Source organism: Amyelois transitella, chromosome 5 (genome assembly GCF_032362555.1).
Source record: "Amyelois transitella isolate CPQ chromosome 5, ilAmyTran1.1, whole genome shotgun sequence".
Classification (NCBI taxonomy): Eukaryota; Metazoa; Arthropoda; class Insecta; order Lepidoptera; family Pyralidae; genus Amyelois; species Amyelois transitella.
In genome coordinates this window covers 6,416,867-6,434,428 of record NC_083508.1, presented here as the reverse complement: position 1 = coordinate 6,434,428, position 17,562 = coordinate 6,416,867, and the positions used below count along the sequence as shown (strand labels likewise).

Here is a 17,562-nt window from a genome sequence, read left to right as displayed (position 1 = left end):
AGATGTAGTAACAAGTATTTGAAGATGGTTTGGTCATGATGGAGAAGATGAATGAAAGCAGCTTCACTAAGCAAACATACTAGGAGAGTCTGGAGGGAAAGGTCGGAGTGGAAATGCATAGGCGAACGTATCTTGATAAAATTAAGGACGTCCTGGCTAAGCGTCAGGTCAAGAGTACCCGAAACCGCTGAGCTGGCATGAAGAGAGTTATGAATGTGGATGAAGCGAAATTTGTGTATTCATGTCGTATCATCAATCAAGACAGTAAAAATCATCGAATGTCTGCACATATAAATATTTTCCGAAAAACTAATAAGGCCGATTAAAGACGATTTACAGAAATAAAAACAATTTTTAAATTAAAACAATTTTTGTAATATTTGATGTCTGAATGTCTCTCCGTCAAGATAGAAGAGCTCAAATTTACCTCCTAATTCTCAATAAATTTTATTTTATTTATATATTTTATTATGGATTTATCCTTGGAAATAAAAATGTTTTTAAAAAATAACATATACAAAAAAACATTGGTTAATTGTATGGCACTTAATACTTTTTTTTTAATTTTTTATTAGTTTTTCTTGTTATCGCGGCAACGGAAATACATAATTTGTGAAAATTTTAACTTTCTAGCTATTTCGTCTTATGAAATATAACCTGGTGACAGATAGACGGACGGCCACACAGAGAACGAAGGCTTAGTAATAGGGTCCCGGTTTTGCCTTTTAGGTACGGAACCCTAAAAACAATTACACGCGATTTGATCACAAGTTTAAAAGAAAAAGCAACAACACGGAGGATTTTTTTTATTCCTTATTGATAGATACTTTCCCGGGATAAAAAAATACCTGTGAAAATAAAACCTGGGTGTTGAGCCCAGGATACTACAGAATAATGGTAAGTACTCGTACTAAGTTTCATAGTAATTCAAACGATAGTTTTTGCGAGATGCATGAATATACATACAGACAGTAAATTTTCTTTAAATTACTTTTACCATTTTCTATCGATAGTAAGTTACTAGAACTTATTATTTGAATAATTTCAATTTACAGAAATAGATGATAATATAGACGTTGTAAGAATTTGTATGTATAATGTTTGTTATTCTCAGATATGCTATGCAAAATACCAAAAATCTTTTTCGGATGACACCTGAAAGAACGTCTTTATCCCTTACGGAGAAGACAGAGCCAACAAAACAATCTCGAAGATACCGAAAGGCCACGTTCAGCTATGTCTTAATGGTGGAATTGATATTCGTATACTGTGGTAATATAAGAATCTCAAGTTTATTAGCAATTCCCTTGATTGACTTTTACAATCTGCACGGCAAGAGAAGAAGGTGTTTTTTATTGTTTTATTGGCCAGAAGATGATGGCCAGAAGATGATGTGCATGTGCACCTATTGCCTTAGTTGCTTTTACGACATCCGTGGGAATAAGAAGAGGTGGTCCTTTTCTAAAGTGCCGGTACAACACAGCATTTAAGAAGACCACTGTCATCACTGTTGCCACATAATAATATGTCGATTTAACTTACTTTGTGGTTCACATCTGGTGAATGGATCTCCTGTAAAGCCGGCTGAGCAACTGCATATTGGGTTGTGCGTTATCACCTGACAACGTGCATTTAGGCCACATGTATTTGGACAAGGATTTATGCATTTTTTATTGACACACGCCTGGTCTTGAGGGCATTCGGAACTGACAATGCATTCTGGACGACATGTGGGTGGTGTACCAATATAACCAATTTCACAAGTGCAAACACTATGACCGTTCACTGCCCTGCAGAGGCTATTAGGCCCACAAGGGGATGGTTGACATGGATCGATTGGAGGTAACGATTTATCTGAAAATAAACCTTCTTTTAAACATCCGGATTTTTGCTTATTTACGTCACTTGTTAGAACATCAGTGGCATTAAATTATTAGTAACTAAAAAAATATCATTGATATATGGCCAGAATGGGATTCGAATCCGATTAACATGGAACAGGTAAGGTTTCGAACTGGAAACCATTAGAACCATTAGAACGCTTGTACCCCTCAATTTTGTTTAATAAACATATTTACATTGGTTTCTGAAATAATAATATTAGTTACCTTCTTCGTTACATCTTACTAAGGGGTTGCCTACATATCCATTAAGACAAGTACATGTTGGGGCATGGTTGACCGTTCGACATTCTGCGTTAATTCCGCATGCTCCTGGGCATGGATCTTTGCATTTATTATTAGAACATGCTTTGTTACGATCACAATCTGAATTTGACACACACTCCGGTCGACATCCAGTATACGGATCTCCAAAATATTCTGGTAAACACGTGCACGATCCCACTCCGTTTCTCTCTTTACAAAGTGCATTTGCTCCACATGGTGATGGATGGCATGGATTTGGTGGTGGTTGGGACGTGTCTGTAAAAATACAACAATGAATTCAAAGACAAAGATGTAACAAGAATAATTTAAAAAATATATATCCATAATAACTAAAACTTACGTTCGATTGGTGAACACCCACTGAATGGGTCACCAGTATAACCTGGCACGCAATTACATAAAGTGACATGATTTGCTACAGTACATTCAGCATTGAAACCACAAGAACCCGGACAAGGATCTACACATTTTTCATTTTGACATGCAAGATTACCAGGGCATTCAGCATTGATTGAGCACTCCGGTCTACAATTTGGAGCAACTCCAATATAATTCGGTAAGCAAGAGCATGCAGGCGCTTCTCCAACTACTTTACATTGTGAATATGGACCACATGGTGAAGGCACACATGGATTTCCTTTAGGCCCCATGATCATAGGTTCTAAGAAAGAAAACACAAAAGATTAAGAATACAAAGACAAGATAAGAAAAAAGGTAATAAGAAATAGAAGTGATAGGACGTAAACATGCTCCAAGAATTGATAACAATTTAAATAAAATATATAACACAAATATAAGGTTCTAAAAATAACAAAACGTTTGGAATTTATCGATAATTTTATTTTTGAGATGTCTTACTTGGTTCCAACTGGCATGCGGTAAATGGGTCCCCAGTAAATCCAGCTTTGCAAGTGCAAATCGGATTATGATTAATAGTTTGACAGCGAGCATTAACGCCACATGTCCCCGGACAAGGATCTCTGCATTTTTGGCGAATACATGCCTGATGTTGTGCACAATCGGTACTTATAACGCATTCTGGTCTACATGTAGGTGGCGAACCAATAAAACCTTCCTGACAAGAACATACGCCATGACCATCAAATTCTTTACAAGTGCTATAAGGACCACAAGGTGATGGAACGCATGGATTAACATCCGCTAGTGATGCTAAAATATAAAAAAGCAATGTTAATTTTTTTGTTGTATACAAAAAACTTAAAACGAAATTATTTGAATTCAATAATTTTACTAACGTGATCTTTGTGGATGACATGAAACAACAGGATTTCCTTCGTATCCTTCAAAACACAAGCAAACTGGTGTATGATGTGCTACAGTACAATATGCATTAATTCCACATGCACCTTGACATGGTTCGACACATTTATTGTTTGAACACGCTTTGTTCAACGGACAATCATTATTTGTGACACATTCCGGTCGGCAGCCGAGGTATGGATCACCAAAATAACCCTCTTGGCAAATACACGATCCTGCATTATTCTTTTCTTTGCATTCAGAATTTGGACCGCAAGGTGATGGATTACATGGATTTGTTTCTTCCTCGCTTGGTACGGTCACTAAAAATATTTATCATGTTATGTACTGGCAAAGTATATTTCATCCGAATAATACATAAACAGGTATAAATTATCTCATTTCAAACTTACCAATAAAATGACATCCACTAAATGGATCCCCATTATATCCTTCTCGGCAATGACATACTGCTTTGTGATTAATAACAATGCACTCAGCGTTGGTACCACAAGAACCTTCACAAGGACTATTGCACCTTTCACGGACACATGCAAGATTACTAGGGCATTCCTCATCGTATATACATTCAGGGCGACAGTTCGGTGCCCTTCCGATGTATCCTGGCTGGCAAGAACAAGCAGGTGTCTCTCCTATTACTCTGCACTGGGAATTTGGACCACAAGGTGACGGTATGCATGGGTTTCCAGATGGTCTCTGTTTTGGCCCTTAAAGAATATTTAACGCTTTATTTATTTAAAATGTGCATCGTAGTATAAAGCAATTTTATTCGGGTAAACAGCATGGTATTATTTAATTCGATAATATACCAAATTAACTTAATAATGTTGGACTTACTTTCTTCATATGCACAATATGTAAATGGATCTCCTACATAATTCATCGGACAGCTGCAAAGTGCATTATGGTTGACAACTGTACATTTTGCATTATTTCCGCATGCTCCAATGCAAGGATCAACGCACTTTTGGTTTAGACATGCCATGTGTGGCATACAGTCACTACTGACCATACATTCAGGACGACAGAAAGGTGGAGATCCAAAATATTGTTCCTGACATGAACAAATTGCATGCCCGTCACTGACACGACATATACTATAAGCTCCACAAGGAGACGGTAAACAAGGGTCAACTGGTTCCATGTGTCCTAAAATTAAAGGCAATTGTAAGAACTTGGAATTTAAGTAAAAATTTTCTATATGTTCAATATGTTATGTATTAAGCGTACTTATGTAACATGAAGTAAATGGATTTCCGTCATAACCAGGTAAACATGCGCAGGAAGGAGCATGGTTGTTAACTCTACATTCTGCGTTCATCCCACATACTCCGGGGCATGGATCAGCACACTTATTATGGATACAAGCTCTGGTCTTCGGACAATCTGAATTTAATACACATTCTGGTCTGCATTCAACGTAAGGGTCACCGTAATAATCTGGTAAACACGAACATGACCCAATACCATTTCTCTCTTTACATATTGCGTTAGCACCGCAAGGCGAAAGGACACAAGGACTAGCATCTTGTGGTTCTCGATCTAAAATTTTAATATAGATGAAATACTGCGTTATACATTATACTTTATAAAATGTACCGAATTCAAATAACTCACGTGATATAACCGAGCAACCTGAGAAAGGATCTCCTGTGTATCCCGACTCACAAGTACAAATCGGTACGTGTTTGATTACAATACATGAGGCATGGAATCCACATGATCCGGGGCACGGGTCTCTACATTTCTCTGATATGCATGCTAAGTTTCCTGGACATTCAACATCCATTACGCATTCGGGTCTACAATTAGGGGGACGTCCAATATAATTATTAGCACAAGAGCATACTGGTACTCCATTTATGTCCCTACACTGTGAATTTGGTCCACACGGATTCGGAAGACACAAATTAATAGGTGTCATCGGTCCTGATAAAAAATAATGTAATAATATTATTTTATCAATATTGATTTATAAAAATGTTAAATAAATGAAAAATAACTTACTGTCATCAACGAAACATCTGTCAAACGGATCTCCAGTGTATCCCGATAAACAACTACAAATTGGATTATGATTAACTACCTGACATTGAGCATTCAAACCACACATATCAGGACATGGATCCTGACATTTTTGATTGATACATGCTTTATCAGGTCGACAATCGGAACTAACAATACACTCAGGTCGACAGTTTGGCGGAGAACCGATACATAATTCAAGACAGGTACAAACAGCGTGGCCGTTAAATGTACGACATTTGCTATAAGGTCCACAAGGCGAAGGATGACATGGATCTACAGGTTCCAGTGGAGCTAAAGTAAATAATAAAGAAAAGAAAAAGAATTAAAGATACAGTTGGAAAAACAGATAGAAATAAAAAGAAAAGATAGAAAGGAAGTCTTACTTTTAACAGGAACACATGCATGAAGAGGGTTTCCAGTATATCCAGGCAAGCAATAACAAGAAGGTGCATGATTTGAAACTCTACAATCAGCATTTTGTCCACAGGTGCCAGAACATGGGTCCACGCATTTGTTATTGAAACACGATTTGTCTGTGGCACAGTCAGAATTCATAACGCATTCTGGACGACAGCCCAAATAAGGGTCCCCGTAAAAATTATCTATGCATGTGCATGCCCCAGCACCATTTCTTTCTCGACAAATTGCATTAGATCCACAAGGTGATGGGTTGCATGGTTGAGGTGGAACATCTTTTTGGGCTGAAATGTATTTATAAAAAACATGCTATCATAAACGACATTACAATATATCATGCAAGATGTTAAACACATGCTACTACTTCTACTTCATAAATTAGTTTATTTTGTATTCTACAATAAATCATTTGTAGTTTGTTCCAGATCAAATATTACTTACTTATAGTACTTCTTACTTACTTTCTATAGGACTGCAACCTGCGAATGGATCACCAGAGAAGCCGTCGTCGCAGGAACATATCGGTTGATGATTTTGTACAATACATCTCGCATTGAACCCACAGGAGCCAACACATGGGTTGACGCAGGTACCAGCGAGACATGCAAGCGCCAGTGGACAGTCTTGGTTGATGATGCACTGTGGCCGGCAACCTGGAGGTGCGCCAAGCGTACCAGGCTCACAAGCACAAATTGCGCGATTGCCTTCATTGCGACATGTTGAATGAGGACCACACGGTGAAGGTATGCAGGGGTTTGTAGTTGCAGGTGGTAAAGCTGTTAAAATATTGCATGTTAGTTTATCATTAGAGTTAATCATTCATGTTATAATAAGTCTAATTCAATGATAAATAAATTAATTAATATGATCTTAGTGTGTAATTCTCTTGTGAATAAATAAATCGTTATTTCTTTGCGTTACAACATGTAATAACATCATACATACATACATACATAAAATCACGATCATAATAACATCAACTTGTTACATTTATTTATTCATAAGTTACATGAACGGGGTCCGTGTACAAAATATTGACTTATATTTATAGAACTTACATTTTCTATAGCACCTTATGAACGGGTCTCCTTCTGGTAAGTTTTCAGGACAAGTACAAATAGGATTATGGCCAACAACATGACACCTGGCATCTAATCCACAGCTGTGAATGCACGGATCTTTACATTTCAGATTTATGCATGCTTTGTTTGATGGACAGTCTGAATTAACAGCACACTCTGGTCGGCAAGCGGGTGGTGCACCAAGGTATCCAGATCGACACGAACAGGCAGCTCTATCGCTCACCACCTGGCAATCACTATACGGTCCACAGGGCGATGGCTCACAAGGATTTTGGTATACGGCTGCAAAAAAGCAATAAATTATTTGAAATTTATAACGTCCACATAGATTACATGAATTTATGACTTATATGATAATTACATTATTAAGAGAGAGCCCCAGTTTGGTAAACAAAGAGGTTAAATTTACAGTTTTTTGTAGACTGATTCATTATCGGTAATTCATTACGGCTACAAAGAACGCCCCGCGCTCCGAATCAAATTCAATTCAATCCATCCATACAATATAATATAATTGTAACTAACCAATGTATATAGTTTTGATATGTGGGGATGTACATACATACATACATATGGTCACGTCTTTATCCTTTGCGGGGTAGACAGAGCCAACAGTATGTAAAATGTAAATACAACAATTACAATGGACATATGAAAAAAAAACCAAAAATGTGAAGTTTGGAATTTCTGTCTGTAGGTTTAACTGGGCTCACGCGAAAATGTGTTTGGCAAGAACCAATTTAAAAACAAGTACACAACAATTTCACGCCGACCCCTCTGAAGGGGCAAAACAGGTGGTTAGCATGTTTTCGTTTATGGGGACAAGGTCGCAGGCAACAGCAATTATTTTTTATAATATTTAGCCGATATTATGCTTAATTTATAATGAGTAAGTATAATTTCCTGTGTGTTCAATTATCATTCCAACCCATACATAGTTACATACAATTACATTTTTATCCTCCGTAAAGGATAAGGACGAACAGTCTTGAAAAGACTATAAAACCATGTGCTTAATGATGGAATAGAGATTCAAATAGTAATAGTGCCAGGTTTTGCCGTGTGGTTTCCAGCACTAATACAAAAAAGAATAGGACCACTCCATCTCTTAGCTAGCAACCTGTCACTATTTGATTCTTAATTCTATCTTAAAGCCAAATAGCTGAACGTGGCCTATCAGTCTTTTCAAGACTGTTGGGGCTCTGTCTAGCCCGCAAGGGATATAGACGTAACTATATACATATATATATGTATGTAAAACAGTATTTAACTTACGTGTTTGTAGTGTTGGACGGCATGATGAATATGGGTCACCTTCATATTCTCTGAAGCAAGAACATACTGGAATATGGTTCGTAACACTACACTCTGCATTTACTCCACATAGATCCTTACATGGATCACGGCAGTAGTTGGACAAACAAGCGAGATGGTTGGGACAATCTGAATTAATTGTACACTCAGGTCGACATCCACCTGCGTATGGATTACCAATATTAGGAGGTATACAAGAACAGCGTGCTGCTTCGTTCACCACAGTGCATATCGTATTTTCACCACATGGCGAAGGATGACAAGGCGTTGTAGTCTCATTCCTTGATATTATAACACATCCAATGAAAGCGTCTCCCCTGTACCCATTTAAACAACTACATAATGGGGTATGATTCACAACATTACACTGTGCATTGTTTCCACATGCTCCTATGCATGGATCTACACATTTTTCATTTATACAAGCTCTATTCGAAGGACATTCTTGACTTATAACACATTCTGGTCTACAGTAAGGAGGTGTACCTGAGTAACTGAGTCTACAAGAACATACTGGATGATTTGATCTTATTTCACATAGAGAATTCGGGCCGCACGGTGAAGGTATGCAAGGATTTTCCAAATCGGGTGGAGGTTCCACATTTTCATAACATGCTACAAATGGATCTCCAGTTCTGCCAGGCTGGCAGCTACATATTGGATTGTGATTTACCATGATACATTCTGCATTGATGCCACAACTTCCTTGACAAGGATTTGAGCATCTCTGGTTGACACATGTCTCTGTTTGTTGACAGTCTGAATTGCTAACACATTCAGGTTGGCACATGGGAGCTACGCCTTTATGCCCAGGTAAACAAGAGCATACTGCAAAACCTGTCGGTGATACTAAACATCTACTATATGGTCCACAAGGTGACGGGTCACATGTTGTCACAGTTGGTGGTAACTTAGGTGTTGGCTGGCATCTAACATATGGATCTCCTGTATAACTTGGTTCACAGTAACAAACAGCGTGATGATTAACTGTTTCACATAGTGCTCCAATACCACAAACATTCAAACATGGATTTTCACATTTATTATTGAGACATGCTAAATCTGGAGAACAATCGCTATTAACAACACACTCAGGCCGACATGATATATAGGGATTTCCATAGAAGTTTGGTAAACATTGGCAAGTTAGAGCTCCATTTAAGTTTGCACATAGTGCATTCGGTCCACATTGCATATTATCACAACTATGTTCTTCCAAAATAGCTAAAATAAAACAAATATATTATTAAATCTAAGTCTAAGAAATCCTAAAATATATAAAATAGATAATATTTCATTTACTTACGATGAGTTTGGGGCTTGCAATTTTCATATGGATTTCCTTCAAAATTATTAATACACCTACAGATTGGATCATGATGATACACTGTACACTCAGCGTTTGCACCACAAGAGCCAGGGCATGGATTGACACATTTATTTCCTAAACAAGCCTTATTAAATGGACAGTCAGAGCTTAGCACACATTCTGGTCTGCAGATTGGATTATTCGGTGCATTTGGTCCAGTGCAACTATTACAAATGGCAAACTGATCTCCGTATGTGTCACATAGAGAATTAGGATCGCAAGGGTTTGGTGAACAGGGTTGAACAGTGGTGTTGTCAGGTGTGATGATAATGGCTGAAAAAATAGTAGATAATTTCATGAATTTGAAAATTTTAATCAGCATCATAAAATATCAATTACATTATATGTCACACTTACGTCGATATATGCACTGTGTCAGTGGATCACCTATGTAACCGTCCTTACAAAGGCATGAGACAGTGTGGTCCGAACATAAGCAAACAGCATTTATACCACAAACATTATCGAAAGTACATGGATCTGCACATTTCTTATTAACACAGGCTTCATTAGATGGACAATCTGAATTCATGACACATTCTGGTTTGCATTCAACTGTTGGATCACCAAAGAAATCTGGTGGGCAGGAACATAATGCATTGTCACCGACATCTTGACATATGGCATTTATACCGCATCGTTTTCTATTACAAGGTCTCATAGATTTTTGATCTTCTGGGGGTAAGCAACAGATCAATGGATTACCAATAAGACCCTCTTCACAAGAACACAAAGGTCGGTGAGATTCTACTTGACACTTAGCATTTAAGCCACATACACCTGGACAAGGATCACTACAAGCATAACCAATACAGGCTTTATCATGTGGACATTCATCATCTACTTCACATTCATGTGAATGACATCCTTCAAGTCCATATGGGTTACCAGAACTTCCCGAGGGACAAGAACATAATGCTTCGCCCTCATAATTAACGTTACAAACAGCTTGTGGGCCACAAGGGTTAGGTAAACAGGGACTCTTTCTTGGTTGGCATCCAGTATAAGGGTCTCCAATGAAACCAGTTTTACAGAAACACATTTCCGTGTTACTGCTCACATAACAATCTGCGTTTTCTCCACAGGGACCTGGTTGGCAAAGTCCATTAGGAGGTAGGTACGGTCGATGTATGCATGACTTGTATGGATTTCCAATTGTGTTGTCAGGACAATAGCAAGCTGGATTTCTGTTTGGATCACATCGTGCTCCATTTCCGCACGTATTCGGATTACATGGATTTCTTGTTTCTATACAACCTCGAACTGTATTGGGACTCTCTACGTAACCTTGTAAGCACGTGCATTTTGCAAAACCGTTGGGTAATACTGTACATTGAGTATTAGGTCCACATGGGTAGGGATTACATGGATTGTTAGGCATTTTACAAGCCTGTCTTGGTGGATTTCCCTCATAATTTGGTAAACAGAAGCATGCTGGTTTATTTTCAATTAATCTACATCCTGAATAAGGACCACATGGATTGGGCTCACATTCATTACCTTCAGGTACTGAAAATTAAATTTAAGTTTTAAAATAAAATATGTACACATGTACTTCAGATAGAACCCATAAAAACAAGGATTTGCCTGGGCTTTGCTCTCGTATGAAGCTTAATGAAAAGCAAGACTCTCTGATGAGGCACGGTGACAAAGGCAAATACAGGCTTGAGGTCAATCGGCCAGAATGTATTTAAAGGATGATAAATGGTTGTCCATGAGAATAGAAGATATAGATAAATAGAAGCTTCTAGTAAGAACAGTTTATTTCAATAATCTTAATTGAGACAAATTGTAATAATTTGTAAATAATTAAATTTGGTACTCACTGCAACTTTGGAATGGATTTCCAGTTAAACCTTTTGGACAGTGGCAAATCGGGCGTCCGTTATCATTTTCGCACAGTGCATTGGTTCCGCAAGGATTAGGAATACATGGGTTGGCAGGGGGCTCGCAACCTATTGAGGGATTGCCGGAATATCCAGGGAGACATTTACATGAAGCGCGATGGTTAAGAACATCACATACAGCATTAGTGCCACATCGACATGGAGAACTACATTTGCCGTTTATACATGCTTCTGAATTTCCACATTCGTTGTCAGAACGACATCCTGTAACTAAGATGAAAAAAAAATTTATGTAATCACGTCTATATCCCTAACGGAGAAGAGAGAGTCATCAGTCTCGAAGACTGAAAGTTCACATTTAACTATATGGCTTAAAGATAGATTTGAGATTGAAATAGTTAAAACTGTCAAATATAAGTTGTTATATATTGACAAAGACCTTGATAATTTATAAGTCTTACCTTGAAAACATTCCAGATAAGCATTTCCCGTATAACCAGCGTAACATTTACATTGGATTCCGTGATTTGAGGGTATACACTCAGCGTTATCTCCACACGTGTTAACTGCACATGGGCTTATGCACACTCTGTTCAATCGATCACATAACAGCTCTGGGGGGCAATCTTCGTTATATTGACATACAGATCCAGAATTAACGACTGTAATGTAAAATTAACCATTAAAATAAATGTTATAGAGTATTCATAAATGTATCAAATCAATAAAAAATTAAATGTTTGAAGCTTACCTGGTACACATCCAACATAACCGTTTCCTTGAAAACCTTCGGCACAGCTGCAGTCTGAACCATGGTTTGTATTTATACAGACAGCGTTTAGTGCACATGGGTTGTGTATGGCACAAGGGTGCTGGCATGCATTATTTATACAAGCCTCAGTGATAGAACAATCTTCGTTCCGTGTGCAACCAACTGAGTAAGATGTAAAAGTTTTCTACATTATACAATTTCAAGTGCAAATTATACAAATTGCTATAATGTATTAATTAATAGAAAAGTCCTTTTTAAAACAAAGTTATGGGTTAAGTAATTAATTATTAAAACTGTATGATGTTACTCGTCGTTATTGGTAAATAATGATTTTTATCTATATGAAAGGTAATATTTGGTGTGATGAGTATTAGCTTACTTATTTTAGGTGAACATTTAATAGCAGGGTTTCCGTCGTGTTCTGCCGGACACGAGCACATTGGTCTTTGTTTAACTGGCTGACAATTGGCTCCAATACCACAAACATTGTCAAACTCACAAGGATTATGACAAAGTCCCATGAAACAAGCTTCCGTTTCTATACAGTCCCGATCAGAATGACAGGGTTCCGGTTTCTTGGGTGTTCCAGGCGATTCTAGTATGTTACATGTTAATTATATTATTAGTTTGTGTTATCTATAATATATTAAACAGTTAAAATTGTGTATTTACAAAAATCATTAATAACATTTTATGTACACATTTGTCCGATATAACGATTGCTGTGAAAAGTATCTCAATTTGTTTAAAATTTAAATTCACAATTAAGTGACTTTATGTAACTGATAAACTGACAAATACCGTAAAGTTATACCTCTTAAGCAGTTGTTTCCATCAGCATCATTGCAAACACACTCGGTGATGTGGTCGACAACTTTACAGGACTTATCCCGTGTACAAGGACTCTGGGCCACTTCGCAAGGGTTCTGGCATACTCCATATATACAAGCTTTGTCCGTCGGACAATGTAAATTCGTTTTACAAGGGTGCAAGATAAGGTTGTTTGTAACAATGTTATAAGTCTCTGTTGTTGGAATTTCAGTGATAGTCGTTGAGTCATCCCAAGCAGATATATCTACATCTTTACTACGAGAAGATGAGTTGTCTGTAGAAGTGCTAATACTGGGTTGAGTTGATATATTGTTATTTTTATAAATACTATCTATGTTTGTAGGTGTAGTAAAACTTAACGTGTCGTTGAAATACTGTGTATTACCAATATCGGACCTATTATTAGCAACATATGTTGTCGTCGGGAAGGGTGATGTTGGCGTATTCTGTATAAAGGATTGTTTCGTGGATTCGGATAATTCTTTTGAAGTATCTGTCACTTTTTGAGTAGACGAATATAACGAAGAATCCTTATCAGTGACTGAAAGATTCACCATCACTGGTCGCCTAAACTCATTTGTAATTGGGGATATTGTACTATCTGGCGAAATAGTAACAATATTATCTACCGTAGATTCAAAATTTATACTGATATAATCTGTGTCTTCATATTTTGTTAATACACTTTCAGTAGATTCTGAATTGTGATTGTCGTAGTATGATTTTGAAACGGTACTTGATTTATAATCAAAAGGAGGTATTACTGATTGATCGAATTCATCCATGTTAGAAGGAAAATCTGCATGAGTAAACTTTGTATTAATCGGTATAGTAGCTTTAAATTCTGTCACCTCATCACTTAATTCAATTATTTTTGTTGTTGCGGTACTTGTATATTGTTCTACATTTGTGGCCGTGTAATCCTTTGTTTTACTAACAGATTCTTGACTATCCGTTGGCGAAAAACTCGTTGTAGATTTTGAATAATCGGTAGTTATTGTATCGGAGTTTAAATAAGAATTATCGTTTATTGATTTTGTTTCCAATAAATCATCTCCAAAGAATTGTGTGCTATGTTGACTTAAATTTTCATTATCATCATATATATAAGGTTTCATGTCAGCATTAGTAGATTTTGAATCCAGGGTTGATGTGATATCATTTGATTCTGTAATTTCTGTACTTGAGTCAACTATTGTTACAGTAGTAGTACCTTCTACATTTATATCTGTGGAATTATCAGTTTTATTTCCAATTTTATGAATGTCTGTTTTATTATACGCGATGGTACTGGTTGAATTTAAATAAACAATATTTTTTAAATTCATGGTATTTGTTGTCATTAAATCCTCTTCATAAATAGTTGTGGTATTTTCACTATTTTCATAATAGTTGAAATCTACAGATGTAGTTTTAAATTCTTTGAATATGTCTTGTTCCATTGATTTATTGTGAAATGGAGAAGATGATCTCATCGTTACTGTATTGACACCATCAACACTGGCTATTGTCTTAGAATCATGTAGCTCTTTTATAATTATTTTGTTTTTATTTACTGTAATATCATTTGTTGTTGTAAGCGTTGTACTGAAATCTAAAGGAGGCCTATTTCTATGATCTGTTTGTGGATAAGTGGAAAAAGTATTGTATGTGGTCGTTTTCTTTATATCAGAAGTAATACCATTCACGGTAGTTGAATCATCTACTTCAGAAGTTGTTAAGGAAGATATATTAGGGATGTCTTCATAATGAAATTTAGAAGTTAAAGTAGGATTTCTATTCGATACAACGCTCTCGTTAGTGGTTTCTTCACCTTTAGTGCTCGTAGATGTAACTAAATCGTGAAATATTTCTGTTTTAAGTGAATTAGTATCTTCTGAGGGTGCAGTATTGGTATTCAAGTCATAATAAATAAAATCACTAACGTCATAATTTTTTCTGTTCGTAGTTGTTTCGTAATTCGCTATATAAATATTTGGTGAAACCGTTGAGAACGATTCATCGAACTCTTTAACATTTACTGATTTTGTCGCTTGTAAATTATTTTCTAATATTTCAGTGGATAATGTTATATCAAGATTATGTGCAGTTGACATCAATGTACTTTCTTCTTTTTTTGTTATATCTGAAGGTTCATTTGCCGTCGAAGAAGTGACTGTTTTAAATCTATGTAAACTACCTCCCGATTCAAAATGCGATTCAATGTTTGTATTTTCTGTTGAGATATATTCTGTTACTTTTATCGAATCTGGTACCACAGTATTAATTTCGTTATGTTTATTTTCTATATCAACGTTTGAGTATGCTGATGTTTCAACTGTATCTAGATTCTGTGTAGATTTTGTTGTCATTTCTGTTTTAAGCATTGGAGTCGTAGATGCTTTACTTGTATAACTGGAATCATTGTTATCCATATAAATAATGGAAGAATTAAAATTTTCATAAATATTTTTCTCGCTCGATGTTTCACTAGTAGTCAAATATTGTCTATTGGTTTGTTTCTCAGCATAGATTTTATTTAGATTATCTGTCACTAAGGAGGGTTCCGTAAAAGCTTTATCAAACTTCAAATTATTTGTTTCTTTTATATCATTGAAATTTGTTAATTCAGTTGTCGCTTCATTAGTTAGTTTATTTGAAATGTCTGAATTTTTAGTAGACAATATTTGAGCGGGTGTGTCAGTTGTAGTTTTCATATTATAAGTAAATACTTCTGTCGTTGTATATAATTCTTGTGTATCGCTAATATTGTCGTTTAGAGGAACCATTTTTATGGTTGTTGAACTTGCCTGCGAGTCTTGATGTAGATCACTATGTTCTGCGCTATCAGACATGGTATATTTCTTATCTTCCGTCATAGCAGTTTGAATCTTAGTTTCGTAAAAATCTAAATTCGAGTCTGTATAATGAACTTTCGAAAAATCATCAGTTTGATCAACAAGCTGAGTGGATAGTGTATAAAGGGAAGTGATTGGCTCTGTTGTAGTATCAAATAGGTCATCTCTAGCTGGTTTCTTATTTACGGTTTTTGGTGTACTATGTGTAATTTTAATTGTTTTCGAGTTGTCTGTAGCTAAATTTTGAAATTTGTTATCTGTAAAAGTCATTTGACTTTCAAAATAACTGATTGTTGACTCGTCTTCCAACTCATCCAACGCAGTTGATTTTAATACTTCATTACTAGGACTGGTTGATAATTCTATTCCATCTTGTGAGGTCATTGTCGGCCTCGCCTCTATTTTTTTTCCTTCTGTAGTAAAAATACTATTATCGCTTTGTATCACAGTCATAGTTGTACGCTGTGTGGAATCCTCTTTTATAAATTTCGTGGTATCTGACGAAATACTTTGTTTGCCACGCGTTGATGTAAGTACAGGAATATCAGTAAAATTTCTATTTAATTGTCTCTGATTTTCGGGGGTTTTCGTGTTTTTGTTTTCAATTAAATGAGTCGATGATTCAAACATTGTTGGCGGTTTAGTTATTGTTGGTTGGACAGTACTTTCAACATGAAAACTGCTACTTTTCGCAAGTTCATCAGAATCTGTCAATGTGATAGCAAAACTGGTTTGTTGGGTATTTATGAGTGGCTTGTTTGTCATATGTTTATCTAGTTTTGTTATAGTTGTCAGCTTCTTATTCATGAGTGAATCAGATAAGTATACTCCTACTGTTGTAAATATATCACCTTTAACTTCTATCATGGTAGTTGAAGCTATATCTTGGCTCTCTGAAGTTATTTCAGATCCAAAATTATCATTTATTGAACTGCTATGAGTAGAAATTTCAATATTTTCTTGTACGGTAGATTTTTTGTTTTGATTCTCATATGCTTTAGTTGTCTCCGAGGAATCACTTGTAAATTTTATATTCTTTTCATTGATGTCACTAGGGGAGGTCGCTTGTTTTGTACTTCTATCTATATTCGTGTTTGTACTTATGTCAGTAGATTGTATGTCTGAAAATGTTGATATGGTAGTTGTATCTTGGGCAGTCACAAAATGAAGGTCAAAATAACTATTTGTATTGCTATTAGTTGTATATAATATTCCGTCGTTTGTCAGAGAAAAGTCTGTGCTTGTTCCCAACGTTGTCTGAGAAGTTTCGGAGTATGTTTCGGTTAATGGGATATTTTTAGATCCCTCATCTGTTAATGGGAATGGAATAATTCAATCGTTAATGAAATATAGCTTAATTTTAATTATTTACAATAACATAACTTGTATCAATTTATTTACAATATTATGCTTCAAATTAACTTCTTAATATTATACAATTAAAGTAAGGAATTCATGTATTGTGAATAATGATTATTATGCCTGTTTTAAGTGAACCAGCATGCTTTAAAACATAATAAGGCCAACCCAAAGCCACACCATGATAGAAGATAGAAATAAAAAATAAAGTGGAATTATAGATAAACGATTAAAATTTTAAAGAACTTTTGATAATA

At 36.0% G+C, this 17,562-nt stretch overlaps 1 protein-coding gene across 1 annotated transcript in view; it reads right to left on the bottom strand.

Moving 5' to 3' along the window:
• The window catches only part of LOC106131785 (uncharacterized), a 124,079-nt gene that overhangs the window by 68,456 nt on the left and 38,061 nt on the right, over positions 1-17,562 (bottom strand). The window contains exons 28-48 of the mRNA XM_060954804.1: positions 13,093-17,256; positions 12,658-12,873; positions 12,258-12,440; positions 11,968-12,168; positions 11,486-11,776; positions 10,017-11,168; positions 9,597-9,932; positions 8,252-9,514; positions 6,953-7,258; positions 6,356-6,670; positions 5,861-6,178; positions 5,457-5,768; positions 5,067-5,378; positions 4,680-4,991; positions 4,287-4,598; positions 3,842-4,156; positions 3,425-3,751; positions 3,027-3,338; positions 2,509-2,829; positions 2,109-2,423; positions 1,543-1,854 (exon numbers count right to left, since the gene is read on the bottom strand). Coding sequence (XP_060810787.1) covers positions 1,543-1,854; positions 2,109-2,423; positions 2,509-2,829; positions 3,027-3,338; positions 3,425-3,751; positions 3,842-4,156; positions 4,287-4,598; positions 4,680-4,991; positions 5,067-5,378; positions 5,457-5,768; positions 5,861-6,178; positions 6,356-6,670; positions 6,953-7,258; positions 8,252-9,514; positions 9,597-9,932; positions 10,017-11,168; positions 11,486-11,776; positions 11,968-12,168; positions 12,258-12,440; positions 12,658-12,873; positions 13,093-17,256 — 11,895 coding nt within the window. The remainder of the gene's footprint in view (positions 1-1,542; positions 1,855-2,108; positions 2,424-2,508; positions 2,830-3,026; positions 3,339-3,424; positions 3,752-3,841; positions 4,157-4,286; positions 4,599-4,679; positions 4,992-5,066; positions 5,379-5,456; positions 5,769-5,860; positions 6,179-6,355; positions 6,671-6,952; positions 7,259-8,251; positions 9,515-9,596; positions 9,933-10,016; positions 11,169-11,485; positions 11,777-11,967; positions 12,169-12,257; positions 12,441-12,657; positions 12,874-13,092; positions 17,257-17,562) is intronic.